This window comes from Anabrus simplex, chromosome X (assembly GCF_040414725.1).
Source record: "Anabrus simplex isolate iqAnaSimp1 chromosome X, ASM4041472v1, whole genome shotgun sequence".
Lineage (NCBI taxonomy): Eukaryota > Metazoa > Arthropoda > Insecta > Orthoptera > Tettigoniidae > Anabrus > Anabrus simplex.
Window position 1 is genome coordinate 163606391 of NC_090279.1, and position 24770 is coordinate 163631160.

The window sequence follows — 24770 nt, forward strand, 5'->3', positions numbered from 1 at the left end:
AAGCTGCTTTTAATGTTTCAGTGTAGTTAAATCAGTTAAAGATAATTTTTCCAAAATCATTTCTATGCCGTATGTTAGTATTGGGGAGATTTTTTGCGTGGAATAGCGTTAATGCTGTTTGGAAAGGCAGTCTGGTAATGTTCTTAATAGTATATATCCCTCTGATAGGAGCTGTAGCTCTCTTCTTTATGTGGAGCCGAAATGAATTACATGAAGCCAACATATTTATATGAATTTACAGCCTCACTCTATTTTTTCCTAGAGTCACTTTGTCCTCTGTTGAAGGTTTTTTCCCTTTTCAGAAAATCATGTGCAATGTTTTGATGAAATTGATGGTGAAGTCATTTTCATCAGCCCAGAGATATAAAGCGTTTAATGTATTTTGTAGTTCATATCTGTTTGATGAGTCCAGAATAATATAATCTGCATACATATATAAGGATACTGATTTTGTTGTCTAAAATCTCTGTAATATCTGCAGTTGCAATATTGAACAATAAAGGACTCATTGAGTCTCCTTGTAAAACCCCATTTGTCTGGGTAATCTCTCGTGATCTAGTTACTTATTTCCAAATTGTTGAAAGTCAAAATGTTCTTAACAGCTGATGTGATTTCATTTCCTCCTTTTGTCATGGAATCCAGTTTTTCTAAAAGTTTCGTTCTGTTAATTCGATCGAATGCTTTGGTGTAGTCAAAGAAAACGGTGTGAAACTTTCCTTTCGGATGTCTTAGAGCTTGATCAATGTCATTTTTTAGACGATGGCCTATGGCTTGTAGTGTTGATCTCCCTTCTCTGAAACCAAACTGCTCGTCAGGAATTAGTGGCTCTATTATCTTCGTGAGTCACTCAGTGAGTAATTTTGAGTAGATTTTAAAAATATTGGTTTATTCCACGATACGAATTTGGATCCTTAGCGTCACCTTTTCCCTTATAGAGTACTTTTATTACAGATTTTCTCCGTTCTTCCGGAATCTCACTTGTGGTTAAACATTTGTTGAATAGTTCTGTCCAAATTTCGATTAGTACATCTGCCGAATCTTTTAGTACCTCATTATACATCAAATCTGGGCCTGCAGCTTTATTTTCTTTTGTCTTCTTTATTGCCGATTCTATTTTGCTGTGAATAAGGAGATCTTCTCTATCTCGAATGATTGTCTAGTATCTGGTAAAGTACCTGTTTGTTCGGGAAAAAACGTTCATTCGAGACTCCATGTCGTACGATGTCGGCATGTAAAAAGATTTCTAGTGACACATTTGGTGTTTACCCGGCAAAATTCATTAAATCTCAGCCATAGACGCACAAAAGAGTTCCTATTTACTCGGTCTGCCATCTAATAGGCCTACAGTAAAACAGAACGTCGAAATTGACGAGCAGACAGCCAGATGGTGTCAAATTGAAACGTCTGCACACTAGTGATGGGCAGTCTGAGACGAGGTCTCGAGATTTCTCGGGATTTCTTGAAACTAGCGCAGGCACTATTTCTCGCGAAAAATTTCGAAAGATCTCGAGAGCGTTGTTTCCACATTGTGCGGCGAGCAGCGTGTCGTAGGCCTACAGGTAGTTGGAGCTGAATGTTGTTTGTGAGAAGTATGCGAATAGCCAACCACGGGCCTTCTCAATTTCGTAAATACGTGTCAACAAGCGACTAGGACGTTCATTTCTATCCAGGTCTATTTTGACGCAGTATAACATAATTATAAAGGATACGCATTCTGGCATTGTATGCACTGGTAGGTACACGAATGAGTGGTTTAAGTACAGAACCTGACGGCTACTGTAGGTACACGTACCTGGATACCAGAGGCGTGCATTATTCGAACTCGAGAAGAGGCAAGATGCGCCTTGCTGCATATGCAACCATCATTACGCATGAATGGAATGTGTAATCTAAAATGCTTCCGTTTGCTCCAATTCTTTCGACAGGCAGGTGTACATCGTTATCAGACCCCGCATTCAGTAGGCCTAACATATGACCACGGCTTGTGTTTACTGATATTTTGGTGACGAAGGAAATACTTCCTTACAATGTTATAGAGTATTCGCTTCATAATTAGGTACTTTGATATATGACGGTGCAAAGTGAAATTGTGTCTAGTTGTACGCGACAACTTGAATACGATGTCCGAAATGCAACGTAAATCGTGGATGTCGGTTATTTTTAAGAGATGTTATGTAGCACAGCCCACTGTGTTTTTAATTCAAAATAAGTAAAATACATCAGCAGAGATACTTCTGGGATGGTCCGGCGCTTACAAACGCATAATATCAATGAAGGGGAATCGTCACAGAACGCCTCCGGCCCGGTCTGAATCACAAGAAGCTACCCTGCCGACAACGATTGTGAGGCATCCCGGTAGGTTTACATCCTAGTAACAGTTATTAACAAATTATACGGGTTATGCAGCTAAGAAGTCCACCTGATATAACTCGTGAACAGTTTAAGATACTGGCATTCTGTCTTCACTTTCGTTAATGGTATTAAGGAGCTCATAGTTCAACGTGTAGTGCTTTCCTAGGCTTTTGACAAAATTTATCGTCACACACGTTTCCATATGAGAACTGCTGATGATAACTATCAAGTTTACACTCGTAGTTACTGGGACGTCCCACAGCTCGCAGCACACGAGAATCGGTCTCGAGAGCGTTGCCCATCACCCCTGCTGAAAGAATTTTTTTTTTCGGGGGGGGGGCCGAAGCCCGCTCCCCCCGCGTGACCAACGACTCAATCTACATGGCCTCCGACATGCTATTATTTCTAAGAAGAAGAAAGAGATAGCAGGGAAGAGTGGGAAGTGATAAAAGGAGTATCCGCCTGTTTCCATGTCAGACACGCTACTAGGCGATATTGTATTAGGTATATGGTGTTGAAGTATGGTATTGAAGGGTCAGGGAAAAACCACATAGGCAGAAAGAAGAAAGAGCCTACATGTAAAACCTGACATCTTGTGATAGCACATGCAAGGATGTGGGCTGGAAAAAGACCAGAGGTTGTGTTAGTTAGGAACAGGTAACATGCACAAAACATAAACCAATTCCTTGCCATTCCATCACCTGGGGATCAGTCCGTCTGGGCACTGCTGTGACTAGCACGGTCCTTGCCGGCTGCGGAGCCATGCGTCGAGTACCACTAGGGCCTGTCGCACGACTCCACCTCCTTGGGGTACCTCGTACCCAGTCTCCGATCCCGGAGAATGAGGCCAAGCCCGCCGAGGCGGGGGCCTCCTGGAAAGGGGTGGGTCATGGCGCCGGGCCTCCTTCCTCTCTGCCCGCGCCATGGCCCGGTAGACAGGGCAACTGCGATGGGAGGCCGGGTGGGCCCCCGAGCAGTTGGCGCACACCGGCGCGTCTCTAAGTGTTGCGCAGGCCGTGTAGTAGTGATCACCACCACAGCGGTTGCACTTCACCTCGAGCCCACAGCTGACCTGACGGTGGCCCCACCTCAGACAGCGGAAACACTGCAAGAGCTGCTGAGGGGGACGTTTCACTCTCACCTGACTGCCGCTACCCGCTGAGGTCCTCTCCTGATTTGCTCCTCGGTTGACTGCTGTCCTGGGAGCAGTCCTGGGTTGCGGCTTGGCGGTCCTCTCCTGGTGAGCCAGCGTCGCCTTCTGCTTCCTGGTGCGGCGTGTCTTCTTCTTCTTCTTCCTCCCGGGGGTTGCTTCTCGGCGGGGGAAGAGGCCTCGTCCTGGTGGCCCTCTTCCCGGCCTGGTGACCCCGGGGTAGTTGGTGGCTCCGCTGCGTCGCCATCTTCTTCTTTCCCCTGGCTGGCGGCGGCGTCGGCGTCGGTTGGTCCCAAGGGTTGCTTCTCGGCTGGGGAAGAGACCACGCCCTGGTGGCCCTCCTCCCGGCCTGGTGACCCCGGGGTAGCTGCCGGCTCCTCTGCGTCGCCATCTTCTTCTTTCTCCTGGCTGGCGGCGGCGGTGGCGTCGGTCAGTGCTAACACTCGACTGCGTTCCCTGTCCTGGGGGGCGCACATCGAGGTCTGCAACTCGACAGACGTGCAGGCAGGCTGGACCTGGGCAGCAGTATCAGTACGCCAGGGGGCGTCCTTCTCCACCGCTCTGCTGCTCTCCACCAACACGGGCGCGTTCCTGGTTTGCGCCCGGGTAACAGGCCCTTCCTGGTAGGCCTGCGTCTGCGACCACTTCACCCTGGTTGTCGCCTTGTTGGCCTGCGTGTACTTCGTGGAGTACAGCTTTCCAACTGGAGTCGCGCCGTCGCGGCGCTTGGGAGCGCCGCCGTCGTCCTCGGTCGTTGGCTCCGTCTGCGAGGCTGCCTCCTGGTAGCCCGAGACGTCCAGGTGCTTCCTGAGTCCTGGTAGCCAGGCAACCTGGAACTGCTGGGACGCGCGCTCCTCGTAGACCCTGAAGCTGGCTGCGTCGTTAGGGCGGATGATGATCGCCCAGGAAGCAACCATAATGCCGATGATCGGCAGGAGTGGCTCGCCGATGTACTCCGCAGTCGCATTCAGGTGGTCGAAGACGCGCAGCGTCCCCTGGTAGTCGCTTTCCCCCGGCCGGTTGAACACCACCAGTCCCGGGCGTTCATAGCTGGGGACATCCGCCGTGTCGAGCGCGTCCAGCAGCTTCTCGACGGCTCCCTGGTAGTCGTAGTCGACCAGTCTCACTGGTAGGGTCGGCTTCTCCATCCTGGTCCTCCTGAAAATAAAGCTCCTGAAAGAGAAATAGCGAGCACTGAAAAGTGCTCAGCTCTGACAAATGCTCTTTCGAAGATGTACTAACAAGTACAGCTGCCTGACTAGTACTGGGAAAGTACAGAGCGCCTGGCGAGGAGAGAGAGAGCGAGCGAGAGGAACACGTCCTTCCGCTACGGCTGTCGAACTCGTCCTCTGAAAGAATTGGAGCAAAGTCGGGCATTTTAGATTACACGTTCCACTCATGTGTAATGGGGATTGCATATGTAGCAAAGCACATCTTCCCCGTCTCAGGTTCGAATAATGCACGCCGCTAGTATTCAAGTAGGTGTACATCCTATCTACAGTTATTCACAAATTATGCAAGGTTATTCAGCTAAGATGTCCACCCCGGAATATTTTAAGATACTGGCATTCTGTTTTCATGTTCGTTAATGGTATTAAGGGGTTCATAGTGGAACGTGCAGTACTTTTCCAGGCTTTTGACAAAATGTATTGGCTCACACGTTTTCATATGAGAACGTATCCGACTCGTTGGCTGAATTGTCAGCGTACTGGCCTTCGGTTCAGAGGGTCCCGGGTTCGATTCCCGGCCGGGTCGGGGATTTTAACCTTCATTGGTTAATTCCAATGGCCCGGGGGCTGAGTGTTTGTGCTGTCCCCAACATCCCTGCAACTCATACATAACATTATCCTCCACCACAATAACACGCAGTTACCTACACATGGCAGATGCCGCCCATCCTGATCGGAGGGTCTGCCTTACAAGGGCTGCACTCGGCTAGAAATAGCCATACGAAATTATTATTATATGAGAACGTTATTTCACGCAATAACTGCCAATGATAGATATACTATCAAATTTACACTCGTAGTTACTGGTACGTCGCACAGCTTGCACTACAGCAGGATCGGTCTCGAGATTCTCGCGAGAGTCTCGAGATCTGTGACGTCAGTCTCGAGAGTCTCGAGCGAGAGCGTTGCCCATCACTACTGCACACGGCAGCTGAGGCCATATTATTATTATTATTATTATTATTATTATTATTATTATTATTATTATTATTATTATTATTATTATTAACAATTCTACAGATGGGGAGTCTATTACAATTTCTTGGAAGCGCAGGGGAGGAATGAAATATTATGTCCATAGAGGCGATAAGTACAACCATACAAATGATGGTAAAAATGTCAGCGCCGTAGCACCGTTGCGACAAGCGATTCAGTAATATAGTAGTGATGGCGCATTATCCAAGTTCAATAGTTACATTTTCTTGTTTTATTCACAATATTTATAGGCTGAGGTAAGAACAAAACTTTTCCTATCGGAAATTAAAAAAAAAAAACTTTCTTCCGGCTTTAGATTCAGCACCACAATCAGAGCGGTGCCACGTGCGGCGGCACGGGTTGCACGGGCCCAGAATTGCCCCTGTACGGTAGAATACGTAAATCGAGTTCAGGGCAACGACTGGTTGTTCTCCAATACCTCCACCATTAGCTCGGAAATTTATGGCATGTCATAACACACAATGTTAAAAATTTGCTTTATGTCGCACCGACAGAAATAGATCTTATGGCGATGAAGGGACAGGAAAGGGCTAAAAGTGGGAAGGCATCGACCGTGGCCTTGATTAAGGTACAGTCCCAGCATTATCCTGGTGTGAAAATGGGAAGCCACGGAAAACCATATTCAGGGCTGTCGGCAGTGGGGTTCGAACCCACTAACTCCCGAATGCAACTGGCAGCTACATAACCCAAACCACGTAGATTTGGTCCATACCAGATGTCTTTTTGTTTTCTGGCTTGCTTTATCACTTGCGAGATTTCTGTGGGTGTTATTTGAGTGCTCTCTTCTGCTGGTTCCTTTGTATCATTTATACTGAGCTCGATAGCTGTAGTCGCTTAAGTGCGGCCAGTATTCAGTAATCGGGAGATAGTGGGTTCGAGCCCCACTGTCGGCAGCCCTGAAGATGGTTTTCCGTGGTTTCCCATCAGGCAAATGCTGGGGCTGTGCCTTAATTAAGGCCTCGACCGCTTCCTTCCATTCCTAGGTCTTTCCCATCCCATCGTCGCCATAAGACCTATCTGTGTCCGTGCGACGTAAAGCAAAAAAAAAAGTGTCATTTATTTCATACGCTTCCTCCGATTCCTCGTTCTCTATTCTAAAAGCGCATTTCTTGAACTCCTAGTGTGGAATAGCACTGAAGTGTTTCTCCCATCTATCCTTTGGCATTTCCTTCGGTCTTAGAATTATTTTCTTTCTGAGTGACAGGAAGGGATCAGTTTTAGCAACATCCGCTAGTTTTCTTGCCTTCTCCTCTATATGGTGTGATTTCTTCAACTCCAGAAGTTTTTTGAACTCTCTTCTGTGTTTGGCGTATTCGTGTACATCCCTGTCCGTGGCCAGTGTCACCGCCTTGTGTAGCGAAAACAGAGTTTCTTTCCTTTTAAGGTAGCACCCTTTATCAAACCGTAGTTGGAATTTTCTGTCTAACTGGAATGACCGCTTGTTTCAACTAATCTGTAACCATTCTAGTGTCTTCTGCTATTTGCTTTACGTCGCACCGACACAGATAGGTCTTATGGCGACGATGGGATGGGAAAGGCCTAGGACTGGGAAGGAAGCGGCCGTGGCCTTAATTAAGGTACAGCCCCGGAATTTGCCTGGTGTGAAAATGGGAAACCACGGAAAACCATTTTCAGGGCTGCCGACAGTGGGGCTCGAACCCACGATCTCCCGATTACTGGATACTGGCCGCACTTAAACGACTGCAGCTACCGAGCTTGGTATTCTAGTGTCTTAATGTATTTGTCCTTAGTGAACAAGTGGATCGAAGTTTGTGATTGTTTCATTTTTCTGGAGTTTTGCTGAGTCCAGCCTTTTAGGAGTTTTTCTTCCACTGCCTGAGTTTTATACTTTGAGCTGAATATTGGTTGGGTTATCACGCTATCATTTGCCGCCGGGATGTGTTCACTCCCCACCAACAAGCTGTCATATGTGCTATACCAGAGGTCCGGAGGCCTTCCTGCTTCTGTAGGGTAATCTAATTTCTTTGAATAAAAAAGACAGAGATCATTTTACTAGAACTGTTTTCTGTTCATTAGGGTGAATCCTCCCTCTGACAGCCAAGGGCGCCCATATCCGGAAGCAAGGTGGGGACGCCACCCCCCCCCCCCCCCCCAAGCTCTCAGGGAAAGGCAAAAATCTAGTCTAGTCAGGTGTTTTCCTTTCAAGAAAATGATTTTAAAGTCAGTATTACGTAGAAGCGGTAGTACCGTTCCCCACCAACAGGCAGGGAACACCGTGGGGTCATTCTACCACAGAATACGAGACCCCCAGGTCTGACCCCCCCCCCCCCCCCTACAAGCTGTCATATGCGCGCTGCTGCCAGCGTTTCCCGTACCAACAATGTCTTCTGACTCGGTTGATCAATTTCAGTGGCGTAATGTTAGGGCCTGTAAGGTCTGCAATGCAGACCTCCCGAGAAAAAAAAAAAAAAGAATAGCCTACATACTTTTATCCGAATGCCACTCTGCACGGGAAAGATGATGTCCTAATGCTGTAGACAGAGCTGAAGAAAATTGCTTTTACAGTTCATAAGTAGAGTAATTAGGCTATCAGGGGTTTACATTTGGTTGCAGTTATTCTTATCGCGTTGAACCTAGCACAGCCGCTTCTCGTAACACGAGCGCCTCGCTCTCTCAAAAAGACCTGCGCCACCTGTTACTGCTTTTTCCGCAAAACAAACATTTTTGAAACTCAGACTTACAAAGAACTAACAGGGAAATGGTATGATCCAACACAGACTCGGCAAACTCAGTCTCGTCAGCATCAAATGTAGGCATTCACTAATGCACCGGTAATTGAAATCGTCAATGCCTTTGCTTCCCAGAAAGTATGCCACGTGGTCCGGTTTCTTTAGACCCTAATGTGAGTGCAGTTAAGTTTTAAATAATTACAACCGAGCTCGATAGCTGCAGTCGCTAAAGTGTGGCCAGTATCCAGTATAGTAGGTTCGAACCCCACTGTCGGCAGCCCTGAAAATGGTTTTCCGTGGTTTCCCATTTTCACATCATGGGGCTGTACCTTAATTAAGGCCACGGCCGCTTCCTTCCCTCTCCTAGCCCTTTCTTGTCCCATCGTCGCCATAAGACCTATCTGTGTCGGTGCGACGTAAAGCAACTAGCAAAAAAAAAAAAAAAAAAAAATTAACAACAAAAACATATACTAGTATTTATGCTATATTTCAATCCCTACAAAATATTTAATTTTTAAAATACTATCTATTAATAAATTATCAAAAATAAGATTACTAGAAGGAGACCATAATTTAATTTCATCGATTGCAAATTTTATTAATATATTATTTAAATTTTGTAACAGAAAGTCCTTTGTATATCGTCGTTGCCGGGACAAAACCTCCTATGTGATAATATTTTTGGAGATATACTGACCCGCAGCATATACATCATGAAGAGCGAAAATGCCTTGACCTCCGCCTCTGTGGTGTCAGTAGCGGCGATTGGAGGTTAGAAGTGGGGAGGGGGGTGGGGGCAAAAATATGGAGACAACATCCAGTAATCGGGAGATAGTGGGTTCGAGCCCCACTGTCGGCAGCCCTGAAGATGGTTTTCCATGGTTTCCCATTTTCACACCAGGCAAATGCCGGGGCTGTACCTTAATTAAGGCCACGGCCATTTCCTTATTCTTCCTAGGCCTTTCCTATCCCATTGCCGCCAAAGACCTATCTGTGTCGGTGCGACGTAAAACAAATAGCAAAAAAAAGAAAACAAGGCTAAATCCGGAAGTGTCACGTATTGTCTCTACTGTATTTGTTATTAGCCACCAATTTGATTTTAGAATCATTTAAGACGGAAATTACTCTACCTCAATAGTTGAAACTGTTTAACTCCTCATAGTTAATTCGTTTAATAGTAATAATAATAATAATAATAATAATAATAATAATAATAATAATAATAATAATAATAATAATAATAATAATAATAATAATAACGTGTGGCTATTTCTAGCTGAACGCAGCTCTTGTAAGGCAGACCCTCCAATGAGGGTGGGCAGCATCTGCCATGTGTAGGTACTGCATGTTATTGTGGTGGAGGATAGTATTATGTGCAGTGTGTGAGTTGCAGGGATGTCGGGGACAGCACAAACACCCAGCCCTAGGCCATTAATTAACCAATGAAGGTTAAAATCCCCGACCCGGCCAGGAATCGAACCCGGGACCCTCTGAACCGAAGGCCAGTATGCTGACCATTCAACCAATGATTCAGACTAATTGATTAATGAAAATTAATGAAAATTAGTGATTGACCTGGATTGAAGGGCTAGTTTGTTTCTAACATTTCAAGATACCGTATGACTTGTTCAACTTTCTTGGTCACGGCTTATTTGGGAATCAAATAGGAAATTGAAATTCAGTGCAAATGTAGCTACTTTATGCAGCAAAATAAAACATACGAACATAGTAAATTATTATGTACAGCATACTCATTTTAATTCTGACATTTGGGGCTGTTTCCCAGCTCCGCTCAGGCTTACTCATCTACTAATGTCATTCCACACCATCTTTCTACTGACAGCTCGGAACATACCGTTTAGTTGAGCAGATTCTCTCCTTACTCCCAGCCCAAAGTTTCAAACATTTACAACATTAATTGATAGCCTATTTTGGATATTTTCAACAAAACTTCAGAATTAAACGCATGTTAGAATTATACATGCTATAAGAAAAATCACAAGTTTAACTTGTAAAACATGTATAGTCATTAAGAAAAAAGAACAAGTGTGTGATATTGTATGTTCCTCGCATTTAATATTTAATCAGACAGTTTTAATTATTATCAAAATAAATTTCACCTCCCATGAAGATACATTTTCTTCGAAATCATTAAAAAAAAACTATGTAAACAAGTAATAAAGAATCTGCCACCTGGGCAAAAGCCCTAAATGCAGATCAGTGGTGATTGATTGATTGATTGATTGATTGATTGATTGATTGATTGATTGATTGATTGATTGATTGATTGATTAATATGTCAGTTGAGGGGAAATCAATTAAAAACCCACTCTACATTTGCATTATGTACAGGAATAATGACAAAATATTCTGCAATTTTCAATAACTCAGATTAGTTAGCTTCGTACTTGCTAGCACAAAAATAGCAAAATTTTACTTCCTGCAACCGCAATAATGAGCTAGCAAACATTATTTTGCCTCAAAAAACATTTGTCTATGCGGTCAAGCTACTTACAAACTTATTCATTCTTTCGCAACTGAAAAATACATTTTTTAAAGGCAAAGAATGTTCAGAATTCAAAAATTTCTTGTGGATACTTGACAGAAGGTTAACTTGTAGGACAGGTCTAGGATTTTCTGAACGTCTAGTATTCCTATCCTAACACAATGTGTACAGCAATACTGGGTAGTTTTGCAAGATGTAATTTACTGTCTCTTGAGCAAGGACACATCTTCTGAGAGAAAGATATCCCCCCTGTAGGTGGGTATCCCCTGCTTGTTGGAAGAGGCAACTAAAAGGGGCCCGATGGGCTCTGAACTTTGCAGCGTGGGTTGGCGACCACGCTGCCCTTAGCTGAGTCCTAGGATTGCTTCCACTTACTTGTGTCAGGCTTGTCACTTCTATGTTGTACGACACCCCGGCGGTGTTACGTATGGAGGCCTAGGGAGTCTTACATTTTCGCACCCTTCGTTACCCTTGTCTTCCTTTGGCTAGTACCTTCATTTTTCGAAGTGTCGGATCCCTTCCATTTTCTTGTCTCTGTTAGCACCTCCTAATTTCTTTGGTTTCCAAGTATGTTTTAAATCTTCAAGTGTACTTAACATTTTTCTTTTGCTTACAGATTAAGTTTGTGAAGTCCAAATGGCTCCCCAAACAACATTCAAAGAGCTCTCCCAGAAGAATGGAGAACGGTTATCGCATCCACCTCCAGGGGATGAGGTGGTCATATCAGGAATTTCAGGCTGTTTTCCAGAGAGCAACAACATGTATGAATTGAGAGACAACCTACTCAACAAGACTGATATGGTTACTGAAGGGAAGACAGGCTGGAAGGATGGTAAGTCAAGTTTTTTTTTTTTTAACATCAGCAGAACCACTGAGTGGTAAGGTTGGTGATTGCTGTTCTAAGGGTCAAAGCAAGGGAATTTTCGACCCCTCCAGGCAGCCATGGTAGTTCCTGCCTGTCATAAAAAGTGATCCTACAGGCTCTCAATTTGCGAGTATGAGTTGGTGACCATTTATTTGATTTGGAATTTTCTGAGTCTGGCATTACTTCCACTTACTTGTTTCAGGCATCTCACTATCCACGCCTTTCTTAACTCTTCTTTTTCTTTTACCCATACTTGCATTCTTTGAAGTGTTGAATCTCTTCCTTTACCCCCCCCCCCCCTGATTAGTGTTAGGAGAGAATTGTTGCCCAGCTGTACTTCCTCTTAAAACAACAATATCCACTACCATGACAATATTAATCAAAGGAGTGTTGTCTGATAAATGTGCCACTGCAATAGAAATATTTCTAAATACCTAGATCTACACATTTCATATTTAATTTTAAATTATGATTAAAACTGTGATCCTTTAAAAATCATGCATCTGCAGAATTCCTTGAGTGGAAAATCATGAGGCGAAACTGTATCCACTGATTGGAGTAGCACCACATCACATCCGGAGATAATTTTGTACTGATATGGGGAGAAGGATGCAGCTGACAGATACCTATCTTATTGACACCAACCTGCAACTTGATGACTCAGATCTAGGAAGTGTGTCCTATTTAGAATGCAGGATTTGGAGAGAATGCCAGAAAGGAATGCATTACCTGGTGGAGGAACAAACTGGGCTACCAGAATATCCAGATCAAAGAAGAACTATATCCCAGCTGTGATCAACCTTTCATGATGTGGAGGACTTAGAACCGCACAAGAGTGGATGTACAATGATGCAAGACTAACATGAGAGATGGAGTCTCCTAACAGCTGATGTGGACGTTGAGTGTCAATGTGGTGCTGTAGAAGATCCAGAATGTTGAACAATCTACTCATTGCTAGAATATTCTGCACTGGTCATGATATATATAATAATAAAGACACTTTATTGGAAAGAAAGATTTTTAGGAAGAAAGTCTTACAAATGGAAGGATTCCAAGGGAGGAAGGAAAAGAAAACAGGCACAAAGTGGACTGAAGACAGGAAAAAGAAACACAGTGAAACAATGAAAGAATACTGGAAGAAAAGGAAAGAACAACTAAGGAGGAACAATTTAAATTGTCACGTGGTCCTTAGAAGGCCGGAACACAAGAAGAAGAATAAAGACACAACTGGTAGCGTTAAATTCTATGACTAAGATTTTTTAGCTTCTAGTACTTACACACTAACTTATACACAGCCTCCATTGATTGCGCTCTCTCTACTCAGACTGACTCAATCACACCACTTGTTCATTCTTTCACCTACAAATTAACACACTACACAGTTTCCAATTATGCATGTCTTGCACCATCTGTCACACAAGTCATTGGCACACATTTATCAGCTGAACACTCCAACAGTCTTCATAGACTTCATGCTGACATGACTCAGTGATCTCGGTAGAAAAGGACTTTTTCATACATCATTTAGTAATTCACCAACGATGTAATTGTAAAGAAAGTTTGTTTGATTTTAAGTCATGAATGTGCCCCATTTTTGTTGACTGAAAATTTTGAAAAACTCTCAGATTACTTGCTAATACAATCAGAACATTGTAGTTTTTAAAAGTGTGTTAATAATTTATAGGGCAATTTCCAAGAAGCTTCAACGATAGCACATGTGGATGCTTTTCCTAATCTAAATCAACAGAGACTATACCAAAGATGACATTGTAAAGAATGTTCACAAAATAATTTTAGTTTTTATATGTCTTATTATTGTTTATGTGTATTACTTATTTAGTTTTAAGTCACTCTATATATATGTAGCTGGAGATAGTTACAAAGTGACCGGAACATGTACTAGTTCTTATGAAATAGGATAAGATATTGTTTACAGTGTTATATAGTGTTGATTAGGTGGATTCCTAATAAAAATTATTTTTCTACCGAAATTGGGAAATCAACACGGATTATGAAAATTATGAACTATGATGACTCAGTGACTCAAGGCACTTCTGACTTTATTATTTTAACCATTATCTAACACAACACTAAAAGTCACTGTTAAAAAACTAAGTCCATCTTGTCAGTACTATAAAAAGTTAATTAATTAATTATCAATAAAATGCTTTACGAAGACTGCTGCAGTTGTGTACAGATAGGAAACGGTAATTCTGATTGGTTCCAAACCACTAAAGGAGTGCAACAAGGCAGTACCCTTTCACCATTACTTTTTATCACTGTCGTGGATGAAGTCATGAAAGAAATTAAGCAGAAGAACAATATGGACATCAATGCATTTGCATTTGCAGATGATGTAGTAATTTGGGGAAATACAGAGAAGGAAGTCCAAGAGAGGCTGAACACCTGGAATGAACATTTGAAAGCACACGGATTAACAATAAATAAATCGAAAACTGTTACTATGTCTGTCAACAGACAGAAGAAGAAAGGAAAAATAATGCTGGAAGGTACACAACTGGAAACAGTAGACCAATATAAATATCTTGGGTGCATCATTTCAAGTGATAACAGAATACAGCATGAGATTAACAACCGCATTCAAAAATCAGCTCAGTTTTACCATCAAGTTCGGAACCTCCTCTGGAACGAACAAGTTCCCTTAAGATCAAAGCAGATTCTATTCCAATCATACTTCACCCCCATAATAACATATGGCCTAGAAACCTGCACAACAACCCAACAAGTGGACAGCAAACTACAAGCCGCAGAAATGAAGTTCCTACGAACTATGGTACAGAAGACAAAAAGGGACAGGGTAAGGAATGAAAGAATAAGGGAGCAAGCTGGTGTGTATGCATCCCTGAATGAAAAAGTGACAAGGGCCCGTTTGAAATGGTTTGGCCATGTCAAACGAATGGATGATGGAAGGACAGCAAAACAATGGCTACACACAGTCGTGGCCGGAAAACGACCGGTAGGAAGACCTAGGAAGAGGTGGCTGGACCAAGTGAAAGAGGACATAGGAACAAGAGGAATCAGCTGGGATGTCGTCTTGAGAGAAGAGTGGTACATGGACAGACAGAAGTGGAGAGTGCTCGTAAACCACACCCGGGCAACTGGAGTGGAAAACTGATGATGATGATGATTATCAGTAAAATGCTGTACATTTTTCAAGAAACTCACTTGTTCTCTTCATCAACGGCCAAACATTCCACCAAGTAATTTTCAGATTTGATATCTAACCTCCTTTTGAGTTGTGATTGAAATATAAGAAATATCATCTACATAAAATATTTAAAATAATAACTCAATTTGACTCTGTACTGTATTCACTCAACTGAAAAGTACAGTGCTCACCGCAGTACTTCACAGCAGTACACACGCAATACTCAGTACTCACGACAGTACATACACAGTACCCGGATAGTGAACCCCGAACACACTGAATAGAATTTCAAACCGAGCCACTCACTGGCTGCCTGTCTGGCTTATGTAGGCACCTAAGAAGCTCACAAACAGTCCAGAAGCTGGATATACCCAGACCACACTCGGCTCCCAATCCTCTAGAGGTTTCTAGTAGTGGCTAAAGGCTTCCAGGGAGATGACAGAGAGAACTCAGAGAGGGACTGGCCTTCCACTCCTTGCTTTGTCCTGACTGTTTGGCCATGTGAGCAGGCAGAGCGGGGCCAATATCTATGTAGTAATGTTAACTGCTCAGGCGGGGTCAAGGTAGCTTGCCCCTCCCTAGACAGAGCAAGGTCTAGCAAATAAAATGGCATACTGTCACTATATACAGTGAATTTTCTTAAATGTATTTGTTTTCTGTTAATGAAATGGCCTGAAACTTTCTAACAAAGTCATCAACGTGACAAATGATTTATTTTTCCCCATACATACATTTTATAGTGTTGTCTGATCAATGTTTAATAGGAATCTTATTACATAGGCATACACATACATACATACATACATACATACATACATACATACATACATACATACATACATACATACATACAATAATAAAGTTATTGGCTTTACGTACCACTTTTATGGTTTTTGGGAATGCCAAGGTACTGGAAGTTTGTCCCGCAGGAGTTCTTTTATGTACCAGTAACTCTACTGACACAAGGCTGACATATTTGAGCACCTTCAAGTACCATGGACTGAGCCAGGATCGAACCTGCCAAGTTGGGATCAGAAGGCCAGCGACTCAATATCCTCTGAGCCACTCAGCCCAGCTACATGCATGCATGTATGCATGCATACATACATACATACATACATACATACATACATACATACATACATACATACATACATACATACAGTATGTTAAATTGTATGTATTGTATTGACTAAGCCTTTATGGGTTATTACTGAAATCTTCCCATGATTTCTTCTTGGACTCTACCATGATTTATTTCTCTCTGTTTCTCTAATCCATGTACAGTTCTATATTTGCAACCTGCAACTTGATGACTCAGATCTAGGAAGTGTGTCCTATTTAGAATGCAGGATTTGGAGAGAATGCCAGAAAGGAATGCATTACCTGGTGGAGGAACAAACTGGGCTACCAGAATATCCAGATCAAAGAAGAACTATATCCCAGCTGTGATCAACCTTTCATGATGTGGAGGACTTAGAACCGCACAAGAGTGGATGTACAATGATGCAAGACTAACATGAGAGATGGAGTCTCCTAACAGCTGATGTGGACGTTGAGTGTCAATGTGGTGCTGTAGAAGATCCAGAATGTTGAACAATCTACTCATTGCTAGAATATTCTGCACTGGTCATGATATATATAATAATAAAGACACTTTATTGGAAAGAAAGATTTTTAGGAAGAAAGTCTTACAAATGGAAGGATTCCAAGGGAGGAAGGAAAAGAAAACAGGCACAAAGTGGACTGAAGACAGGAAAAAGAAACACAGTGAAACAATGAAAGAATACTGGAAGAAAAGGAAAGAACAACTAAGGAGGAACAATTTAAATTGTCACGTGGTCCTTAGAAGGCCGGAACACAAGAAGAAGAATAAAGACACAACTGGTAGCGTTAAATTCTATGACTAAGATTTTTTAGCTTCTAGTACTTACACACTAACTTATACACAGCCTCCATTGATTGCGCTCTCTCTACTCAGACTGACTCAATCACACCACTTGTTCATTCTTTCACCTACAAATTAACACACTACACAGTTTCCAATTATGCATGTCTTGCACCATCTGTCACACAAGTCATTGGCACACATTTATCAGCTGAACACTCCAACAGTCTTCATAGACTTCATGCTGACATGACTCAGTGATCTCGGTAGAAAAGGACTTTTTCATACATCATTTAGTAATTCACCAACGATGTAATTGTAAAGAAAGTTTGTTTGATTTTAAGTCATGAATGTGCCCCATTTTTGTTGACTGAAAATTTTGAAAAACTCTCAGATTACTTGCTAATACAATCAGAACATTGTAGTTTTTAAAAGTGTGTTAATAATTTATAGGGCAATTTCCAAGAAGCTTCAACGATAGCACATGTGGATGCTTTTCCTAATCTAAATCAACAGAGACTATACCAAAGATGACATTGTAAAGAATGTTCACAAAATAATTTTAGTTTTTATATGTCTTATTATTGTTTATGTGTATTACTTATTTAGTTTTAAGTCACTCTATATATATGTAGCTGGAGATAGTTACAAAGTGACCGGAACATGTACTAGTTCTTATGAAATAGGATAAGATATTGTTTACAGTGTTATATAGTGTTGATTAGGTGGATTCCTAATAAAAATTATTTTTCTACCGAAATTGGGAAATCAACACGGATTATGAAAATTATGAACTATGATGACTCAGTGACTCAAGGCACTTCTGACTTTATTATTTTAACCATTATCTAACACAACACTAAAAGTCACTGTTAAAAAACTAAGTCCATCTTGTCAGTACTATAAAAAGTTAATTAATTAATTATCAATAAAATGCTTTACGAAGACTGCTGCAGTTGTGTACAGATAGGAAACGGTAATTCTGATTGGTTCCAAACCACTAAAGGAGTGCAACAAGGCAGTACCCTTTCACCATTACTTTTTATCACTGTCGTGGATGAAGTCATGAAAGAAATTAAGCAGAAGAACAATATGGACATCAATGCATTTGCATTTGCAGATGATGTAGTAATTTGGGGAAATACAGAGAAGGAAGTCCAAGAGAGGCTGAACACCTGGAATGAACATTTGAAAGCACACGGATTAACAATAAATAAATCGAAAACTGTTACTATGTCTGTCAACAGACAGAAGAAGAAAGGAAAAATAATGCTGGAAGGTACACAACTGGAAACAGTAGACCAATATAAATATCTTGGGTGCATCATTTCAAGTGATAACAGAATACAGCATGAGATTAACAACCGCATTCAAAAATCAGCTCAGTTTTACCATCAAGTTCGGAACCTCCTCTGGAACGAACAAGTTCCCTTAAGATCAAAGCAGATTCTATTCCAATCATACTTCACCCCCATAATAACATATGGCCTAGAAACCTGCACAACAACCCAACAAGTGGACAGCAAACTACAAGCCGCAGAAATGAAGTTCCTACGAACTATGGTACAGAAGACAAAAAGGGACAGGGTAAGGAATGAAAGAATAAGGGAGCAAGCTGGTGTGTATGCATCCCTGAATGAAAAAGTGACAAGGGCCCGTTTGAAATGGTTTGGCCATGTCAAACGAATGGATGATGGAAGGACAGCAAAACAATGGCTACACACAGTCGTGGCCGGAAAACGACCGGTAGGAAGACCTAGGAAGAGGTGGCTGGACCAAGTGAAAGAGGACATAGGAACAAGAGGAATCAGCTGGGATGTCGTCTTGAGAGAAGAGTGGTACATGGACAGACAGAAGTGGAGAGTGCTCGTAAACCACACCCGGGCAACTGGAGTGGAAAACTGATGATGATGATGATTATCAGTAAAATGCTGTACATTTTTCAAGAAACTCACTTGTTCTCTTCATCAACGGCCAAACATTCCACCAAGTAATTTTCAGATTTGATATCTAACCTCCTTTTGAGTTGTGATTGAAATATAAGAAATATCATCTACATAAAATATTTAAAATAATAACTCAATTTGACTCTGTACTGTATTCACTCAACTGAAAAGTACAGTGCTCACCGCAGTACTTCACAGCAGTACACACGCAATACTCAGTACTCACGACAGTACATACACAGTACCCGGATAGTGAACCCCGAACACACTGAATAGAATTTCAAACCGAGCCACTCACTGGCTGCCTGTCTGGCTTATGTAGGCACCTAAGAAGCTCACAAACAGTCCAGAAGCTGGATATACCCAGACCACACTCGGCTCCCAATCCTCTAGAGGTTTCTAGTAGTGGCTAAAGGCTTCCAGGGAGATGACAGAGAGAACTCAGAGAGGGACTGGCCTTCCACTCCTTGCTTTGTCCTGACTGTTTGGCCATGTGAGCAGGCAGAGCGGGGCCAATATCTATGTAGTAATGTTAACTGCTCAGGCGGGGTCAAGGTAGCTTGCCCCTCCCTAGACAGAGCAAGGTCTAGCAAATAAAATGGCATACTGTCACTATATACAGTGAATTTTCTTAAATGTATTTGTTTTCTGTTAATGAAATGGCCTGAAACTTTCTAACAAAGTCATCAACGTGACAAATGATTTATTTTTCCCCATACATACATTTTATAGTGTTGTCTGATCAATGTTTAATAGGAATCTTATTACATAGGCATACACATACATACATACATACATACATACATACATACATACATACATACATACATACATACATACATACAATAATAAAGTTATTGGCTTTACGTACCACTTTTATGGTTTTTGGGAATGCCAAGGTACTGGAAGTTTGTCCCGCAGGAGTTCTTTTATGTACCAGTAACTCTACTGACACAAGGCTGACATATTTGAGCACCTTCAAGTACCATGGACTGAGCCAGGATCGAACCTGCCAAGTTGGGATCAGAAGGCCAGCGACTCAATATCCTCTGAGCCACTCAGCCCAGCTACATGCATGCATGTATGCATGCATACATACATACATACATACATACATACATACATACATACATACATACATACATACATACATACAGTATGTTAAATTGTATGTATTGTATTGACTAAGCCTTTATGGGTTATTACTGAAATCTTCCCATGATTTCTTCTTGGACTCTACCATGATTTATTTCTCTCTGTTTCTCTAATCCATGTACAGTTCTATATTTGCATCAGAATTTGTTTGGAGCCATTTTTTATGTGCCTTCTTTTTACATGCACACACTGCTAAAATTTCATCATTCCACCAAGATGTTTGCCTTTTCCCCCCTCTTTAAATAGAGTTGTTCTTAAGGATTCCCTTGCTGTTCCTACTACTGCATCCCTGTATGCCACCTGTTCTCTTTTTATAACTTGAACTTGCTAACTGTCTATTCTTTGGAACTTTTTGCTAATCATATACATGGCTTCTTCTTATTTTCCCCGACCCTAAGGTTGGTGGTTAACATGCAGCATGTCTTCTAAGTATTTCTGTTATTTGGCCAGCAACTTCAAGTGGCAATAGGTGTGCTTGCCTTTAATGTTGTACTTCTGTCTAAATTCCTTGGTGTGGAGGTTTTCTACCAATATGCATGTGCAGACAGACTTCAATTTCTCCATCCTAGGTCTAGTGATATTTTAGTTCACTGCAGATCAGTTAGATCACTGAAAAATCCCTGGTATACCTGTTCATTCCTAATAGCCTTATGCTTGAAGAATGAATTTGCAACTGATCATTCCATACTAGCCCAAATGTCCAGTGATCACTTCCCATTCTTATTTATTTCCATATCTTCTCCAGTTTTACCCCTCATATCCTTCAGTTTTATTTCCAGTTTTCACTTTGAAATTGTCCACTAGCACTATCCTGTCCTAACTGTTGACACTGACTACAATGTCACCCAGCGCTTCATAAACCTTCTCTACTTCATCCTGATCTGCTCCCTCAAATGTTGAATACACAGAGACAGCTTTTGTCCCATTTCCTCCAATAAATTGCTCAATCTATCCAAATAATTCGTTCATTTATGTGCCTAACAGAAAATCTCTTTCACGCTGTGGTATTACTGATGAAGAGTCCTACCCCACACTCTATCTTTCCCTTCTTAGCATCTGTTAAGAACACCTTATAAACTCCTATATCTTACTCGTTTTCTCTCCTTACCTGAACACCATTAACTACTGACATATCCAAACGCATCCTCTTTGCTGATTCAGCCCCATTTCTACTGGACTGGTACTTTCTTTCTTCCATAAGGCCCATTAATATTGATAGAACCCCCATCAAATTCCATTTTGCTTGCCAAATTGTTTCCAAAGAGTGCCTGGCCTATGAAATGGAAATGGGACTCTGTCGCTCTCATATGACCGAGATTTGTTTAAAATATTCTGAGAGTTGTAATTCCTGTGAAGTAGGATGCTATCCTACTTTCACATTGCCCCTGTGCAAATCTCTCTTTTTTTTGGTTTACGGACACCTGGTGTATTTCATAGTCCTAGCTGCCTGAGAGCATAAGGAGGGTCATGACTCAGAATGTTCAAGATGCCTACTCTTATTCTGTAGCAACACTCAGGACCACTTACTTGGGTACTCAGCTGTTGCCCATGGTTCACAAACTAGGATGAGACTGCACATTGTTCATTTCATATTAGAATTTTAACCTTGTCCAGTTCCATCTTGGATTGCGTTATGGATCACTGATCTCCATCTCTGCCTGTCTTTCCACCATTCTTCATCAAAGACGTCTTGAAAAGTCTTGAAAGTTGGCTGCTTTCTTCCTTAGGCCTTGTTCAGTTTGTTCTTTCCATTACCACCACTGGTTTTTGTAGTTTTCATACTATTGCATAAACTTTGGTGATGCTTTTTGATGATCCAACCAATCTCCAGACTGAAGACTTAACATACATTCTACTAAGTATCGCCATTGTCATGATCATTGTTGTCACTAGCCAGGTTGTTTAAAACATGCATCTTTTCTTTTGTCTTCTTTCTTCCCACCATCTCTGTCATAACTTTGATCCAGTCCTCCCTTGTTTTCTTCACTCCTTCCTTCACTCCATTTAGCCACCTGTCCCTTAGCTTCCTCTTGGTCTCATGCCTTCCACTCCATTCTCATGCATTTTCCTGGATATCCTCTTCTTCTTCATTCACTCTTCACGTGTCCATATCATCTAACCCTTTATTCATTTGTCCTATTCTGCAATGGTTCCACATGCACGAGATCTGTAACCATCTCCTTTCTTATATTACCTTATCCATTTTTAAAATTCCTATTCTACTTCTGAAAAATGTCATCTCATTGGCTTCTTTTCCTCACTACCCAAGTTTCTGAAGAATGTGTCAGTATCGGGATATAGTACAACTGGTATATCACTCTTTTGCTGTTTAGGAGGACATATTTACTCCACACTAAGCTTCTAACATTTCTGAGGAATGTTTCTGCTTGTCACTCTCGCTCAGTTATATTCTTATCATTCCTTCTGTTTTCCTGTATTAAGCTGTCTAGTTAATTGAAGATCTCCACCTTCCTCAGTTGTTCCCCATCAGTTGTTACTCCAGTTGTTGGCCTATCCTTATTTCTGGTTATAAGCACAATCTTGTTCGTTTTTTATACTGAATTTCTTGACATATCCTTGTACTACAGTATTTCATCCCATGCATTCAACTGGTCCTGAATTTTCTCTTCCCTATTTCCCCCACACCATCAAAACATCTGTAATCACCACTATTTTCATCCTTTCTTCCCCAATTTCCTTTGTAACTCTCATTATTATGTCATTCATTACTATAATGAAAAGTAATCATGAGAGTGCACTTCCTTGTTTCAAACCATTCTTTCTTCTAGCCAGTCTGTTCCCTCTCCTACTTTTACACAACTCATACTTCCTTGACACATTTTTTTTTACTCTACGTATAGCCCGTTTCATAATTCCTTTCTTTACCAGGGCCTTCCATATCTTGTACATACACTGTCATATGCTTTTTCATTATCCAAGAAGACTATCAGTAGACATTTTCTATATTCATAATGCCATTCTTGTTGCTGTTTTACTGCAAAGATGAGATCTACTGTGGGCCTTCCTGGTCTGAAGCCATACTGTTCATTTCTCAGACCTCCTCCTGTTTTAGCTACCCAAACATTGCTGTATTGCCAAACGTGTTGCAACAAGCATTTATCATTATAAAAGTAGAGGACTCAGTGAATTTCTGTGCATTGTCATCATCACTGCATAATGGATGTTAACACTAAAGAATGTTAAATAGCCTTAATTTCTTTGTTTCAGAATTTATTGGGCTGCCAAAGCGTGCGGGAAAGGTGAAAGTACTCAACAGGTTTGATAATGCTTTCTTCGGAATACCATCAATAGCTGCAGAATCAATGGATCCTATGAGCCGAATTTTGCTGGAGAGGTCCTTTGAAGCTATTATGGATGCAGGTAATTTCAAAATAAATGCCAATCTACAGAGCTGATAATAAGTTGTGATGATACTTCTCTCATGACTTCTGAATCCAATTTTCGTTTTGAAGAGACAGTGACAAGTGGTGCACTGAAGAACATAATTGGCATTGTGGGTGTATATAATCTGCTGCTTGTGCTTATTCTTGATTTCATCCCATTTGTCATCCAGCATCTGCAGCAATTTCTTTTCATAAGCCTCTATTTACTTATATCATGTGATGCCATTTTGAGGCTCACAAGCCAAACGTTCAAGGTCAACACTTCTTTGTTTGCAGTGACCCATATACTGCTTCAGGGCATCTTTCAACCAAAGATTGTGTCATCCAACCTTTCTTCTCCTGCCCTGTATCTCACCATACAGTATAAGATCATCTTAGGTAGCTGAATGTCTTGCATCTGGTTCACATGTCCCATCCATCGTAACTGATTTTGAGTCAGCCCTTCAAAGTACAACAGTATTTCTGATGTAATTATTCCACTGCACAGGATTGATCTGAGACATTTCAGGTGGAAGCAGTCTAATGTCTTGATATGCCTTTGATAGGGACATCAAGTCACGGAAGCAAGCCGAAGAGTCGGAGTATAATGGCCTTGTTCACAGTCAGTTTTGTGTGTTGTTGCAGGTCATTGGATGACAAGACACTTAAGCTAATAAACAATAAACTTTATGATCCGTATTGGAGAGCAATTACAAATGTGAAAGCAAGAGCTAAAAAGTTTCCACCTATTCAATACTCATTTATTGTAACAATAATTACATATATTTGGGACTAGTTTTGGTCTCTCTAGAAACCATCTTCAGCCAAAATTATAATGTTAAAACAAGCCATGACATACAATATTAAAATAAGTGTTCTACAAGCTAAAAATCACAATGTAGGAATGTGTCATTGAAGTTTTATACAATATAATTAAAAGTATGTTGAATGGAAGACATTCTTGATGAATAATGTTAGTTCATGTGACTATACTTGTTGAATTCTGGTGCTACGCCAGATTATTAAAATGTTCATCACAGTTTTAGTCACTTCTTGAAAGCTTCAATTTAAAAACTAAAAATATTGACACCTAGAAAGTTCTTCTTAATACAAAATTACAATTGATCGAATGTAGCAGAAGCTAAGCAGCTAAGCTTTTGAAAGAAGCAGCTGCTGTGTGCATATGACAGTTAACTTCCTTGTCCATGTGGTTTCTAGATGTTACTGAGCAACGTAGGTACTTGAAATTTATCCTCAGACTTCAGAATAATGCCATCAGTGTTGATATCTAGTGGCACATGCACTGTAAGGTCATTGTTGAAGGGTAGTACTTCAGTATTTGTTACACTGATTTTGAGTCTAAACCAGGTGCATGATTAATGGAACTTGATTATACTATCCTAAAATCCTGCCCTCATGTCTGCAACAATGGCCATATCAT

At 41.4% G+C, this 24770-nt stretch overlaps 1 protein-coding gene across 1 annotated transcript in view; it reads left to right on the plus strand.

Annotated features, from left to right (window-relative positions):
- The first annotated feature begins 11559 nt into the window (after positions 1 to 11559).
- The window catches only part of LOC136886744 (fatty acid synthase), a 198915-nt gene continuing 185704 nt past the window's right edge, over positions 11560 to 24770 (plus strand). Inside the window, exons 1-2 of the mRNA XM_067159548.2 lie at positions 11560 to 11755; positions 23175 to 23327. Of these exons, the coding sequence (XP_067015649.2) occupies positions 11560 to 11755; positions 23175 to 23327 (349 nt within the window). The remainder of the gene's footprint in view (positions 11756 to 23174; positions 23328 to 24770) is intronic.